The 16253-nt window shown below is 40.1% G+C and overlaps 1 protein-coding gene across 1 annotated transcript in view; it reads left to right on the top strand.

The window, feature by feature from the left end:
• The window catches only part of pigg (phosphatidylinositol glycan anchor biosynthesis class G), a gene marked incomplete at its 3' end in the record, with an annotated part of 46602 nt that extends 37274 nt beyond the window's left edge, over window positions 1-9328 (top strand). Inside the window, exon 6 of the mRNA XM_056244258.1 lies at window positions 9116-9328. Coding sequence (XP_056100233.1) covers window positions 9116-9328 — 213 coding nt within the window. The remainder of the gene's footprint in view (window positions 1-9115) is intronic.
• Between the last annotated feature and the right edge of the window lie 6925 nt (window positions 9329-16253).

Below are 16253 nucleotides of genomic sequence, written 5' to 3'. Positions count from 1 at the left end.
CTCTGCTTATTACACACTCACTCTGCTTATTACACACACACGCACTCTGCTTATTACACAATCACTCTGCTTATTACACACACACTCACTCACTCTGCTTATTACACACACACTCACTCTGCTTATTACACACACACTCACTCTGCTTATTACACACACACTCACTCTGCTTATTACACACTCACTCTGCTTATTACACACACACGCACTCTGCTTATTACACACACACTCACTCACTCTGCTTATTACACACACACTCACTCACTCTGCTTATTACACACACACTCACTCTGCTTATTACACACACACTCACTCTGCTTATTACACACTCACTCTGCTTATTACACACACACGCACTCTGCTTATTACACAATCACTCTGCTTATTACACACACACACACACACACACACACACACACTCTGCTTATTACACACTCACTCTGCTTATTACACACACACTCTGCTTATTACACACTCACTCTGCTTATTACACACACACTCTGCTTATTACACACACACTCACTCACTCTGCTTATTACACACTCACTCTGCTTATTACACACACACGCACTCTGCTTATTACACAATCACTCTGCTTATTACACACTCACTCTGCTTATTACACACACACTCTGCTTATTACACACTCACTCTGCTTATTACACACACACGCACTCTGCTTATTACACAATCACTCTGCTTATTACACACACACACACACACACTCTGCTTATTACACACTCACTCTGCTTATTACACACTCACTCTGCTTATTACACACACACTCTGCTTATTACACACTCACTCTGCTTATTACACACACACTCTGCTTATTACACACACACTCACTCACTCTGCTTATTACACACACACTCACTCTGCTTATTACACACACACTCACTCTGCTTATTACACACTCACTCTGCTTATTACACACTCACTCTGCTTATTACACACTCACTCTGCTTATTACACACACACTCTGCTTATTACACACACACTCACTCACTCTGCTTATTACACACACACTCACTCTGCTTATTACACACACACTCACTCTGCTTATTACACTCACTCACTCTGCTTATTACACACACACACACACTCTGCTTATTACACACTCACTCTGCTTATTACACACACACTCTGCTTATTACACACACTCACTCTGCTTATTACACACTCACTCACTCTGCTTATTACACACACACTCTGCTTATTACACACTCACTCTGCTTATTACACACACACACACACACACTCTGCTTATTAAACACTCACTCTGCTTATTACACACACACTCTGCTTATTACACACTCACTCTGCTTATTACACACACACTCTGCTTATTACACACTCACTCACTCTGCTTATTACACACACACTCACTCTGCTTATTACACACACTCTCTGCTTATTACACACTCACTCACTCTGCTTATTACACACACACACACTCTGCTTATTACACACTCACTCTGCTTATTACACACACACTCACTCTGCTTATTACACACACACTCACTCTGCTTATTACACACACACACACACTCTGCTTATTACACACTCACTCACTCTGCTTATTACACACACACACACACACTCTGCTTATTACACACTCACTCTGCTTATTACACACACACTCACTCTGCTTATTACACACACACTCACTCTGCTTATTACACACACACTCACTCTGCTTATTACACACACACTCACTCTGCTTATTACACACACTCACTCTGCTTATTACACACACACACACACACTCTGCTTATTACACACTCACTCTGCTTATTACACACACACTCACTCTGCTTATTACACACACACTCACTCTGCTTATTTCACTCTGCTTATTACACACACACTCACTCTGCTTATTACACACACACTCACTCTGCTTATTACACACACACTCACTCTGCTTATTACACACTCACTCTGCTTATTACACACACTCACTCTGCTTATTACACACACTCACTCTGCTTATTACACACTCACTCTGCTTATTACACACACACTCTGCTTATTACACACTCACTCACTCTGCATATTACACACACACTCACTCTGCTTATTACACACTCACTCTGCTTATTACACACACACTCTGCTTATTACACACTCACTCTGCTTATTACACACTCACTCACTCTGCATATTACACACACACTCACTCTGCTTATTACACACTCACTCTGCTTATTACACACACACTCACTCTGCTTATTACACACTCACTCTGCTTATTACACACTCACTCACTCTGCTTATTACACGGCAGCAGCAACAGCACACAAACATGCCAAATATTAAAAATAAAAGGATTACAATGTAAAAGATGATTATTGTGTACATAAATATATGTTGAAACCCGGCTTGTCCCGTAGATGGTCTTTAACCTTTAACCTTCACACACACACACACGCACGCACGCGCGCGCACACACACACACACACACACACACACACACACACACACACACACACACACACACACACACACACAGCTTTAACCTAACCACACATACACACACACACACACACACTCACACAGCTTTAACCTAACCACACACACACACGGTTTAACCTAACCACACACACACACACACACACACACACACGGTTTAACCTAACCACACACACACACAGCTTTAACCTAACCACACACACACGGTTTAACCTAACCACACACACACACACATACGGTTTAACCTAACCACACACACATGGAAACCTAACCTCGCACACAAGCAGATCCTTTTCCTCGCTAGAGAATCGTTCAGTCTTTCCACTTGCAAATTCCTCCATGTAACTAGAAAGGGGAATGAAATTACACTCTAATTGGTTTATTGCACGTTACGCCCAAAACACACCCGTTACTCATTAAGAGAATAGAGAAAAAACACACTCATTACCCATTAAAGGGATACTCAACCCAAAAATGAAAATTCTGTCATCATTTACTCGCCCTCAAGTTGTTGCAAACCTGTATGAGTTTCTTTCTTCTGCTGAACACAAAGGAAGATATTTTGAAGAATGATTGGAACCAAACAGTTGTGGGGCACCATTGACTTCCATAGTATTTTTTTTTTTTCTACTACGGTAAGTCAATGGTGCCAAACAACTGTTTGGTTCCAATCATTCTTCAGAAATCAGAAATCTGAAATCTTCAGAATCAGAGTTTGAACTGGTTTAGGGCGGGGGGGAATCTGTCTGTCAATCAATGTGAGGACACACCCTGTTTTGTAGGTCCCACCCCCTTTTAGAGATCTCCAAGTTTTGCTGCTTGACCCTTCTTGGATATCTCAGGCCGTTTCTGTGTTTTCTCCGGAGAATTTGACAATTGGACTATCGAAAAAATTGGTGTTTTGAAGTAAAGGTTACTCCCATTAAGATCCTCCTCCAAACGTAAAGGTTCTGCGACTCTCTTTGAAGTTCAAGAGAAACATTATTGATTTATTTTTTTTCCAACTGCAAAGTTACTCTGTTTGAAACTAAAGTTATTTTAAGCCTGGGTTGTATATTTGATGTCTTAGTCCTTCAGTAAAGTATATTGGCCAGGATTTTGTGCACAGAGTTCCTCCCACAGTTGTTAAGCCATATCCAATAATGGCCGTATGACGGATATCTCAGCTAAACAAGGGCTCTGATAGTCCGGCAAAGAAGCTTTACACACAATAAATCAGTCTCCATGTGAGTCGGTGTGCCTAAAGTGAGGATTTTTCATATTTACCTTGCTTTAAATCAGATTAACCACCATCATATTCACCAATGCATTTAAGAAAATGAATATTTTTGTGAGGGACGGGGTATGGGATCAATATCCCGCCAAATGTATTGCGGCCATGGATCAAAAAATAAGCGTGATTCAAAAAAGTCAACTCCCCTCTTCGATTGATTGGCTAGAGGAGGAGCTGTCAATCTAGAACTAGTGGACCAATGGTGACGCTTACGCCCACCCTAATTTACATGAAACTCCAACTGCAACATTTGGAAGAGCAAGCGCAGAACATGGAAAGAAGAGCGAAGAGATAAACAGCACAAGCGTCCAAAAAAATAAATTATGAGCAGAAAAATGCACAAAGTACAGAGTAATAAAACCAAGGAAAACATAATTTTAAAGACAACATGAACATAAGTTTAAGTTTCGTGCAAAATATTTTTTAATGTGTTTAAAGTTTTTATTCATGCTTGTTATTTTGACAGATATCTCAGCTAAACAAGGGCTCTGATAGTCCGGCAAAGAAGCTTTACACACAATAAATCAGTCTCCATGTGAGTCGGTGTGCCTAAAGTGAGGATTTTTCATATTTTCCTTGCTTTAAATCAGATTAACCACCAGCATACAGTTGAAACCCGAAAAATTAGAATATCATGCAAAAGTTCATGTATTTCAGTAATTCAACTTAAAAGCTGAAACTAATATATTATATAGACTCATTACATGCAAAGTGAGATATTTCAAGCCTTTATTTGAAGCTGTAATCCATAATCATCACAATTATAAGAAATAAAGGCTTGAAATATCTCACTTTGCATGTAATGAGTCTATATAATATATTAGTTTCAGCTTTTAAGTTGAATTACTGAAATAAATGAACTTTTGCACTTCGAATTTCACCTCTACTCACCGATGAATTTAAGAAAATGAATATTTTTGTGAGGGACGGGGAGCTGAACGTGCCTTACTGCTGTAAAAGCTCAAGAAACGGGAAGATACACACTGCTGGAGTGTGTAATGAGTCTTCCGGAATCAAAGTTTCTCTTTCAGCAAACTCTCCGCAGCGCACGACACCGAACAACGCTTATCAAAAACAGTGGCACTTTTCAGATCAGCCTTAATGACTGTGCGAGATATTCTTAGAATCTGCAAAGCTATACGCATCTGTACATCTGTTTAAGAGTTATTTGAACCAGTCTTGCATTTTAAATGTGTTTTATGCACAAAAATATGTTCTGCTTTTGTTAAAACTCAGTGTAGAAATGTTTCACATAATGAAGGGCAATTATTCCACACGAGAAAAGAGCGTGCTGTTGTTTCACACTCTTCTTTGCTGGAGCAATACATTTATTAGGTTTTTTCCTCAAGGTTTCTTGCACCATTTACAGCCAAGATGTAGTTTTTCATGAGCACCTCCACCCTCTGTGATCCTCAAAATTGTGGCTAATGTAGTAATTTAATGCTGGCTAGTCTTTATTTAATACATATTACAGTAGAACAGTTTGCTCTTCAATCTAATAATTTCCCAATGAATAAAATCAAGTACTTTTTAGGTGTTTTAAAATCTTTTCACCTCAAAAGAGGTCATTACTTTGACTTTAAATTCTTAAAATAGTTTTTTGCTTCATATTTTTGTGGAAACCGTGATGGATTTGGACTCTTTGATGAATAGAAAGTTAGCAATTATTTGAAATAGAATCTTTTGTAACATTATAAATCTCTTTTACTGTCACTTTTTTAATCAATTTAATGCATCTTCGCTGAATAAAAGTACAAATTTTATTGACCCTAAACTATTCAACAGCATGTACAAAAGTTACATTTACAGGGGAAACTCGAAAAATTAAAATATATGGTGCAAAAGATCATTTATTTCAGTAATTCGACTTAAAAGCTGAAACTAATATATTATATAGACTCATTACATGCAAAGTGAGATATTTCAAGCCTTTATTTGTTATAATTGTGATGATTATGGATTACAGCTTATGAAAACCTTTTCACAATAATCTAATTTTGACTTTGGGGTTTTCATAAGCTGTAATCCATAATCATCACAATTATAACAAATAAAGGCTTGAAATATCTCACTTTGCATGTAATGAGTCTATATAATATATTAGTTTCACCTTTTAAGTTGAATTACTGAAATAAATGCTGACTTAAGCGACTGAACGCCAGTGGGCGGGGCCTATGATGCGATGATGGATAACTATTGGTCGATGTCTTGCTCTGATCCTGCAATATCAAAACAAGCCGTTTTTGAAGCTTGATTAAATAAATGCTTTGTTTATAATGAGGAGGACGTTTTAAGCGATGAAACTTGCAGGATGCTTCAAAACTTTAATACAAAGACCTCTTATATGTCAAAAGATCAATGCAAATTAGAGATCTCGTGTCATGACCCCTTTAAATCTCAAATGTCTGTGACGGTTTGATTGCATTAGAGGAATGCTGCTGGATAATTTTATGCCCCAGGGGTTTTAAATTACCCACTGATTCATCTCTGTCTGATAATATAAGGCATTAATTCATCCCCCCCCCCACTGTTTTATAATGGATTAATTTGCATTGAGTCCAGTGTGTAATTGATTGTGACACACAGAGCTGGCGCAGCGCTCGTCGCACTGATCGCGTGACGCAATACACACATCTCAAACATTACGCATGCATAACCACGTGAACACACTCACACACACACACCCTAGAGTGTGAAAATCTATGTGAGATGCTCATTATCCACTTCTACTCATTTTTCTCTCCCAATGAAAGTGTGGAGTGGCAGAGCATCTGTCTACACCCGACTGACAGGGTGAATGTGATAATTGTTTCTTTTCCTGCCTGATCTATTTTGGTGATCTCTTACTCATCTATACACACACACACACACATATTCACACCAGCTTCCTCTTGCAGCATGCGGTTTTTATTTAAAGATGAGCTTATATTCACACCCGCTGCATGCTGACCTCATCGTCCATCAGATCACTGTAGAACCAGCGCCGTCCCGAGACTGTTAATGATCAGCTCTTCTGGTGACTTCTCTCTGTTTCTCCTGTGGGATTCAGTCTGATTCACCAATCCACACACACACACACACACACACACACACACACACACACACACACACACACACACACACGTTAACCCGACCCCTAAACCTAACCTACCCATCACACACACACACACACTGACCCAACCCCTAAACCTATCCATTACATTACACACACACACACACACACACACACACACACTCACTATATCTACTGGTTTGTTAGTGTGCAAAGCCAGTGCGGACGACGCAACAGCAACACAACACTATTCAGCTAAATTATAAATGCAGTTTTTGAGTTCAGATTCATCAGCAGCAAAGTGCAGGAAACACGGACTTAAACGCTGATTTGGTCTTATTTATGTGAAGAATATATTATAAGTTTAGCGTGTATAAATTAGTTTATTCAGTGTCATCTAGTGATCTGCATCTATGTCTTAATATGTAAATGTCTTCATTTTGGGTGCCAGTTTGCAGAACAGCACTGGAACGAGAGAAAAAAGTAGTAGAAAAACTGGTGGATGGACGATAGATAGATGGATAGATGGATGGATAGTGGGATAAACGGATAGATAGATAAAACAACCGATGGATGGATAAATGGATGGATGGATGGATAAATGGATGGATGGTTGGATGGATGGATGGATGGATGGATAAATGGATGGATTATTGGATAAATGGATAATTGGATGGATGGATAAATGGATGGATGGATAAATGGATGGATGGATAAATGGACGGATGGATAAATGGATGGATGGATAAATGGATGAATGGATGGATGAATGGATGGATGAGTTGGATGGATGGATGGATGGATGGATAAATGGATGGATAATTGGATAAATGGATAATTGGATGGATGGATAAATAGATGGATGGATAAATGGATGGATGGATAAATAGATGGATGGTTGGATGGATGGATGGATGGATGGATGGATAAATGGATGGATGGATAAATGGATGGATGGATGGATAAATGGATGGATGGATAAATGGACGGATGGATAAATGGATGGATGGATAAATGGATGGATGGATGGATGGATGGATGGATGGATAAATAGATGGATGGATAAATGGATGGATGGATAAATGGATGGATGGATAAATGGATGGATGGATAAATGGATGGATGGATAAATGGATGGATGAATGGATGGATGGATGGATGGATGGATGGATGGATGGATGGATGGATGGATAAATGGACGGATGGATAAATGGATGGATGGATAAATGGATGGATGGTTGGATGGATGGATAAATGGATGGATAATTGGATGGATGGATAAATAGATGGATGGATAAATGGATGGATGGATAAATGGATGGATAATTGGATGAATGGATAATTGGATGGATGGATAAATGGATGGATGGATGGATGGATGGATGGATGGATGGATGGATGGATGGATGGATGGATGGATGGATAAATGGATGGATGGATAAATGGATGGATGGTTGGATGGATGGATAAATGGATGGATAATTGGATGGATGGATAAATAGATGGATGGATAAATGGATGGATGGATAAATGGATGGATGGATAAATGGATGGATGGATAAATGGTTGGATGGATGGATGGATAGATAAATGGATGGATAATTGGATGAATGGATAATTGGATGGATGGATGGATAAATGGATGGATGAATGGATGTAGAGAAGTCTTACTTACAAAACTGCAGTTGAACAGTAATATTGTGTTTCCCAACAGCAGGGACTGAAGTGTTCAAATAAATAACTGACCATTTTATTCACGTTGCTGAAGTAAAAAATAGACTGAAATGTGCCGTTACTGACGTGTGTGTGTGTGTGTGTTCCAGCAGGCCTGGAGGAGCTGTAACTGACGTGTGTGTGTGTGTGTTCCAGCGGGCCTGGAGGAGCCGTTACTCCGTTACTGATGTGTGTGTGTGTGTGTGTGTGTGTTACAGCGGGCCTGGAGGAGCCGTTACTGATGTGTGTGTGTGTTCCAGCGGGCCTGGAGGAGCTGTTACTGATGTGTGTGTGTGTTCCAGCGGGCCTGGAGGAGCCGTTACTGATGTGTGTGTGTGTTCCAGCGGGCCTGGAGGAGCTGTTACTGATGTGTGTGTGTGTTCCAGCGGGCCTGGAGGAGCCGTTACTGATGTGTGTGTGTGTTCCAGCGGGCCTGGAGGAGCTGTTACTGATGTGTGTGTGTGTTCCAGCGGGCCTGGAGGAGCCGTTACTGATGTGTGTGTGTGTTCCAGCGGGCCTGGAGGAGCTGTTACTGACGTGTGTGTGTTCCAGCGGGCCTGGAGGAGCTCTTACTGACGTGTGTGTGTGTGTGTGTGTTCCAGCGGGCCTGGAGGAGCCGGAGGTCCTGGAGCAGGTGGATCTCCCCCCCACCCTCGCCCTGGCTCTGGGTTTGCCGGTGTCCCAGAACAGTGTGGGCCGCCTGATCCCGGCCGTGTTCGAGGACTCGTCGCTCCGGGATCAGCTCCGCCTCCTGCAGATCAACGGACACCAGCTCAGCCGACTCCTGCGCGACAGCAACCCCTCCTTCCACAAGGGTGAGTCCGCTCCAGTCCGATCCGGTCATGTCAAGTCCCCTTTATTTATACAGCACTTTTTACAATACTGACTGTTTCAAAGCAGCTTTACAGAGATAACAGGAAAACAATGCAGCAAAGCTTGTTTCCAGAAGGAAATAGTGTCACAGTCCAGCTTAAGTCAGTTCAGTGATGCTTCATTTTTGTTGTAAAAAAGTTATTAGTTTAGTTCATTTATATATATAGCCGCTCTGGAGAAAACCGTGATGTCATCGTCCAGCTCAGTTCAGTTCTCATATAATGGTGTCAATGCAGGAGATCAATAATATTGTTGAATATTAAATTAAATGTCCCCAACTAAGCAAGACTTAAGCCAATGGCGACAGTTGCCAGGAACCAAAACTCCATCAGTGACAGAATGGAGAAAAAAATTCTTTGGAGAACCCAGACTCAGCCAGTTCTCCTCTGGTGAACCGATACCCCTTTTATTTAAAAATAGCGGTCACAAGTTTCTTACTGCTAGACCAGCAATGTTTTGGTGCTACTTAAGAACCACTTTTCCTGGTTCAGAGCTGGTGGTTTCGGTGTCGAAACACAAAGAACTGATTTGAAACTAGGCTCTGGCTCTGGACCAAGCGTGCCGCACAAGCCCTGAGAAGTGAAGCCAGAGCGTCTCGATCGCCCCCCGGTGGCCGGTCCCAGTACAGCTCATAAGCCCCGCCTCCTCATGTTATTCAACGGCTCGCGAGACCAACTAAACAATTAAATTACACTTCAAATATCGTTTTTCCAAAGATGGTTTCTGTCATTTACTGTAGTTTTTATCACGCTGATGTAATTTCAAGTGTTTGTTTTTAAAATAAGTTTGTTTTTAGTTAGTTATTTGATGCGGTGGTGTGACGTCATGATTGACAGCTGTGATTGACAGGTTCTCTGAGCGAAGTAGTCACTGAAGCCCAAAATGACTTTTTTTCGGGATCTTCAGGGGAATGAGGAGATTGGAGCTTTAAATTTAATATCTAAATTTCTATAATTAATTTTGAAAAAGTGCCGGAGCGTGTGCTTGCGATTGATTCTGGAGAGTGGGGGCGGGGCCTTGATTTCACGGCTTTACTTCCGGCTCACGACTGCGCAGGTCTGGTGCCGAGATCGCTTCTGCGCAGACTCAAGGTCAAGATGTCAGCGCCATATCGGCACACTGGCGGCTTCACTTCTGACCAATGGAGGAGAGCGAAGGGGCGGCGTCCATCTTTTTTTACAGCTCTGAACCAGCACTCGAACTGCCTTGGTGGAAAAGGGGTAAAGCCTGGAACACACCAAGCCGACGCCGACGAACTAGCGCTGATGAAAGCCGACTGTGTTGTCGCCTCGCGTCGGGGTAAAAGCTGCACTTGAACACACTGAGAGAACTAGCCGACTGTCAGCTAGCGTCCGCGCTCTGCGCCGGCGTGTAAATGAGACAACTGTCTATTTCTGCAGATATATTCTCTATATTCGTCATTCAAAAAGGGAAACCGACACTGCAGATACACATACCGTAAACAAAGCAGTGTGTCCTTACCGTTCTGAAAATCAATCCGGCTAAACACTTTCTTTATTACACTCCGCTCATGTTAATATTGAAATATTCTCCAAGGAACACTCAGTAAGATGACGTAACATAAGCCTTCTATCTGTACCGTTTCACTTGTTTTCTCGCCGTTTTGCTATTATTCTCGTGCAGTGCACTGACTCGTTCTCTAAGCTGAACAGCCAATCAGAGTTCCCTCGTTCACTGACGGCCCGACACCGATTCAACATGTCGAATCGGCCGAAACAAAGCCGACGAGGACCAATTTCAGCCGACGGTGCGGAAACACACTGAGAAGACTGAGTCGGCCGACGCACAAAAACTGCCCGACCGTCGGCTTGGTGTGTCCCAGGCTTTAGGGATTTTGAAATAATCGCATGCTTTAACGTGTTCACATTGACAGCCCTAATTCGCCTTTGGCTAAGCCACACCCTTGAATGTAGATTGACCAATCACAGCGCAGCCAAGAACGAGCTCCCACAGAGGTCCGACACTTTTTCACAGCGCTCCATTGACTTTAACACAGGCGTCTCATATTTTTGGTCTCGGCCGGCTATTACCGTCGTAGTTTTATCTAAAATATGGTTAAACGTTGTGCCTGGGGCATTTGTAACACAGATACGCGTTTCCCAGAGAGGTTGGAGGGGGGTGTCCGTTTTTTCCCCTTCCCAAACCCGAAGTCAAACCCTGACAAGTGTCGTCTAGCACACGCTGCTAATAAATACAACGTTACACTCGCGTAGTCCGTTTGCTTTGTAATAACGATTATAGAAGTGAATAGAGACCTCCAGCTTTGCATGAACAGTGTTGCTCCTTGATATTGTGAGTCCCAGCCTCCGTCTCCATTAGTAGGATATGCGGTGGCTCATTTGTTGACTGTGACCGGTATGCTTTTGCCTCTATTTGGATGCCTTGGTGTTCCTTGCGTTTCCCCTGTATGTCGTGAATATAGCCTTCGAACGTATATTGCAGCCGCTTTTGCCTACTTCTATCGGACACTTTATTTGCTGCTTTATAAAAGTTTGATAAAATTTCAGCAGGAAGAGCAGTCACAGCATAAGCCATGTTGATACCAGAGCCCAGATGAAGTTTGTTTGTCGGACGTAGCAACAGTAACTAAGGGGGGCGGAGCTTAGCCAGAGGCGAATTAATATTGCAATGTTTCACTGTAAAAAAAAAAAAATTGTATTTAAAAAATGTCTGTTTCTAATGTTAATCAAAGAAAAAAATCACTCACTGCTCTTGACAATAACTTTTGTAACTTTAAAAAGGATGTTTAAAGGGATAGTTCACCCCAAAATGAAACTTCTGTCAGTAATTACTCTCCCTCATGTTGTTCAACCCCGTAAGACTTTCGTTCATCTTCGGGACACAAATTAAGATATTTTTGATTAAATCTGAGAGCTGGATCACTCCTCCATAGGCTTCCATTGTAATTGAAACTGGCCGGCCCAGAAAGTTAGTAAAGACATCTTTAAAATAGTCCGAGTGACTACAGTGGCTCAATCTTAAGTTTATCAAGCGACGAGAATACTTTCTGTGCGCAAAAAACAAACAAAAATAACGACTTTATTCAACTCTTCATTTCCTTCTCTGTGGGCCTCGAGTGAGTTCACGTAGTGTAACAGCGCAGCGCTTCTGGGTCGTACGTCACACGCAGGCTCACTATTGGCCGACGCTGGTCGTGTGTGTGTGTGACGTACAACATAGAAGCGCTGCTTACTGACAGAATTTTTATTTTGGGGTGAACTATCCCCGAAGACTATCCCCTCGAGAACTAAAGCCTTGTTTATACTTTCGCCTGGCTCCCCAAACGGGTGAGGCGTTTACACGTGACGCGCTCGCCTTGTAACAAAAGGAGGCGACTCGAGTTGTCCTCTAAACCATCAGGAATCAGCGGTGAGAAGAAGTAAGGTGCACATGTGAATGTTTATTTTAGCAGCCTACACACACACCACACGACAAAAGACTCATGTAAAGCAGTAAAGCTTGAGATTAATTACTTGTGACATTAGAACAAAATAAATGGATATGAGAACGTAGCCTATACGACTAAATTAACGATATCTTACATATTTTTCAAATTTCACGAAACATTTTCATTTAAGTTTTGTGAACATGTTTATAAAACATGGATCTTTATTTTTATTAAACGGGCTTATGTCTGCTATTGTAGGCTCATTTAGTAAACATAAGCAACTAATTTAGACGCGCAAATACATAATCATGTTTCTCACGGTCCCTCAAAGTTGCGTTGGAGTTTCTCCTCGCCGTAAAGATTAAGAGACTCATCTATCACTGTTTTACATGTTCATAGAGTCAGTTTCTGGAGTAAATATATAGGCTGTAATTGTGTTTACATAGCTTTTTAAAAAATGGCGTGTTCTGGTGTTTTGTGTGCGTTCGGCCAATCAGCGAACACTAACGTCACGGATAGTTCCTATAGCGCTGGTTTAGACCGACTCTGGAGTAGGAGTAAATAAGTTCCTCCAAAAGCAGTTCCTAGAGCTAAAATCGTTCCTAGTTCCTGCGGTGCGAACACCCCTAATGAAGCTAATGCATTCACACTGAGCCATGGCCAAGCACACTAGAGTTGGCTACTATCTAGGGCTTTTTGTTGGCACTGTGCTGTCAGTCCAGTTCGGTTTTGTTTAGCCTTTTTGCTGCTTTAGTAACAAGCTTATGAAATGCTGTAACCCGACATAAGAGCTCGACTGGGCCTTTAGACCACTTTAAATCCACAGAAATACAGAATTTACACCCTTTAGCTCAAGCCGTGTGTGTGTGTGTGTGTGTCTCTGCTGTAGCGGTTTGGTTGTATTTTCTCTCAGCTGGATATCTGGCCTCCCACAAACATCCATCTCTGGCTCATTCACTTCTCACATCTTACATGAGTTTCGGTGGCTTATGAGGTGTGAGTGTGTTTATTCAGTGTTATGGGGTTTGATGCTGCTGTCTGCTGACATTTTCACTTAAATATGTCCTAATACAGTCTTGATGTAGTTTCAGGCTCTACTAGAACAGGTTTTCCTGCTTGAATGTTGATTATTCTCCTCATATTCTCCATTGTTGCGGCTCCTCTCTTCCCAGTCTGTCAGTAACGCTCTGTTTACTTCCTGTCTCTATGAAGCCCCTCCTTCTGAAAAGCACACTGTGCTCTGATTGGTCTGCTGGATCAGTGTGTTGTGATTGGTCGAGCGCTTCGAGTGTGTTTGGGAAAGTCCCGCCCCTTCCCATAACCGCCAGTTTAACACACTACTAACTAACTCAACCAGGCCCCGCCCCTTTATTCTGCGCATGAATTATTATAATGAGGAATATTGTGACGTGTTCGTTCCCGGGAGAAACTCAAGACTACAATGGAGGCGTTTCAGGAGTTCAGAAACACTGACACTGATATAGAGAATAACTGGAGCATTACACACTGAAGATGAAGATGAACACATGATAGGTCGTCCACACAAACACACAGACTTGTTTTCCTGGAGTGTAAGTCTCGTGTAGCCAGACTGTCTGCATAAATAAATACATTGTTTGATTGACATGTAAAGCAGCCATCCACCTTTTTTTTTTTTTCTGTGCATTTAGGAGCGGGTTTATCTAAATTTGTTGCTACACAAAAGAAAGATTGGCATGAAAAAAAAACCCCATTCAAATGCACAGCAAAGTCGATCCGCGGCACAGATGCTGATGCTGATCCGGATCGGATCCGCTTTTATTGCGGGAAGAAAATGCTAAGAGTGTATTTTCCTCACAGCTGGCCCGTGGTCTGGGCATGAGAACATGTGAAGGGATGAAAATATGATCTGCTTTTACTGTTTATAAATGTGCAGTAAAGGCAGCAGTCTACGTTTCAAATGACTGTTTTATACGTTCATATTGTTCCTGTGTGTATCATACTTATCCTAACATTTACATTTTTGGGTAATAAATTACTCATTATTTATATATTAGAGTACTTGAGTACTAAATTAAATATACTCTACGGTACCGATCAAAAGTTTAGAATTAAGGATTCATTTAAATTTATAATTCATTGATTTTATTAAATTGCATTGCATTATTTTTATTATTATTATTAATTAATTTATAGCATTGCATTGCACTAATTTTATTATTAATTTTATAATTCATTCATTTTATTACATTGCATTAATTGTATTATTAATGAATTAATTTTATAATTGATTAATTGTATTACATTGCATTAATTTTATTATAAACAATTGTTTAATTAATTAATTTATTGCATTGCATTATTTTTATTTAATTTGATTCTTCATTGGTTTTATTGCATTGCATTAATTTTATTTTTAATTAATTTGATACTTCATTGATTTTATTGCATTGCATTCATTTTATAATTGATTAATTGCATTACATTGGATTAATTGTATTATAAATAATTGTATAATTAATTAATTTATTGCATTGCATTCATTTTATTTTAAATTAATTTGATACTTCATTAATTTTATTGCATTGCATTGCATTCATTTTATTAATTCATTTTCTAATTTTCTAATTGTATTAATTTGCATTTATTTTATTATTAATTCATTTTATAATTGATTAATTGTATTGCATTGCATTCATTTTATTTTTAATTAATTTGATACCTCATTGGTTTTATTGCATTGCATTAATTTTATTATTAATTCATTTGATACTTCATTGATTTTATTGCATTGCATTCATTTTATAATTGATTAATTGCATTACATTGCATTAATTGTATTATAAATAATTGTTTAATTAATTTATTGCATTGCATTCATTTTATTTTAAATTAATTTGATACTTCATTAATTTTATTGCATTACATTGCATTAATTTTATTAATTCATTTTCTAATTGTATTAATTTGCATTTATTTTATTAATTCATTTTATAATTGATTAATTGTATTGCATTGCATTAATTTTATTTTTAATTAATTTGATACTTCATTGATTTTATTGCATTGCATTCCATTAATTTTTTTATTAATTAATTTCATAATTCATTAATGTTATTGCATTGCACACAGATCCGCTTCCTGTGCTCTATGATGAAACCTAACCAGATGAAAGCTGACGATTTCTGCCAACTCTTGTCTTTAATATGCATTAGACGTCATATTCCCTCTTTCACCTGAGCTGAAGGGAAGGTTCGGGAGCGAGTGGAGGATGAGATCTGATTGATGAGGACGACAAACTGCGCCACCCACTTTCGTCCTTCCATTTTCCGAACTCTTGCGAACTCCACTCTTGCGTTTGTGTGTGTGACGTACAGGCGAATATGAGCTCGCTTCACCCACGTCTGTCTCTCTCTCTCTTTGCAATGTAGAAGTTCTCCATCATGCTTTTGCAGCCTAATGAAGCACTTAATTAAATT

The sequence above is a fragment of the Rhinichthys klamathensis genome, unplaced genomic scaffold, assembly GCF_029890125.1.
Source record: "Rhinichthys klamathensis goyatoka isolate OS25496 unplaced genomic scaffold, OSU_Roscu_1.1 h1tg000947l_1, whole genome shotgun sequence".
Classification (NCBI taxonomy): domain Eukaryota; kingdom Metazoa; phylum Chordata; class Actinopteri; order Cypriniformes; family Leuciscidae; genus Rhinichthys; species Rhinichthys klamathensis.
This window is presented reverse-complemented; position numbering and strand designations above follow the sequence as displayed.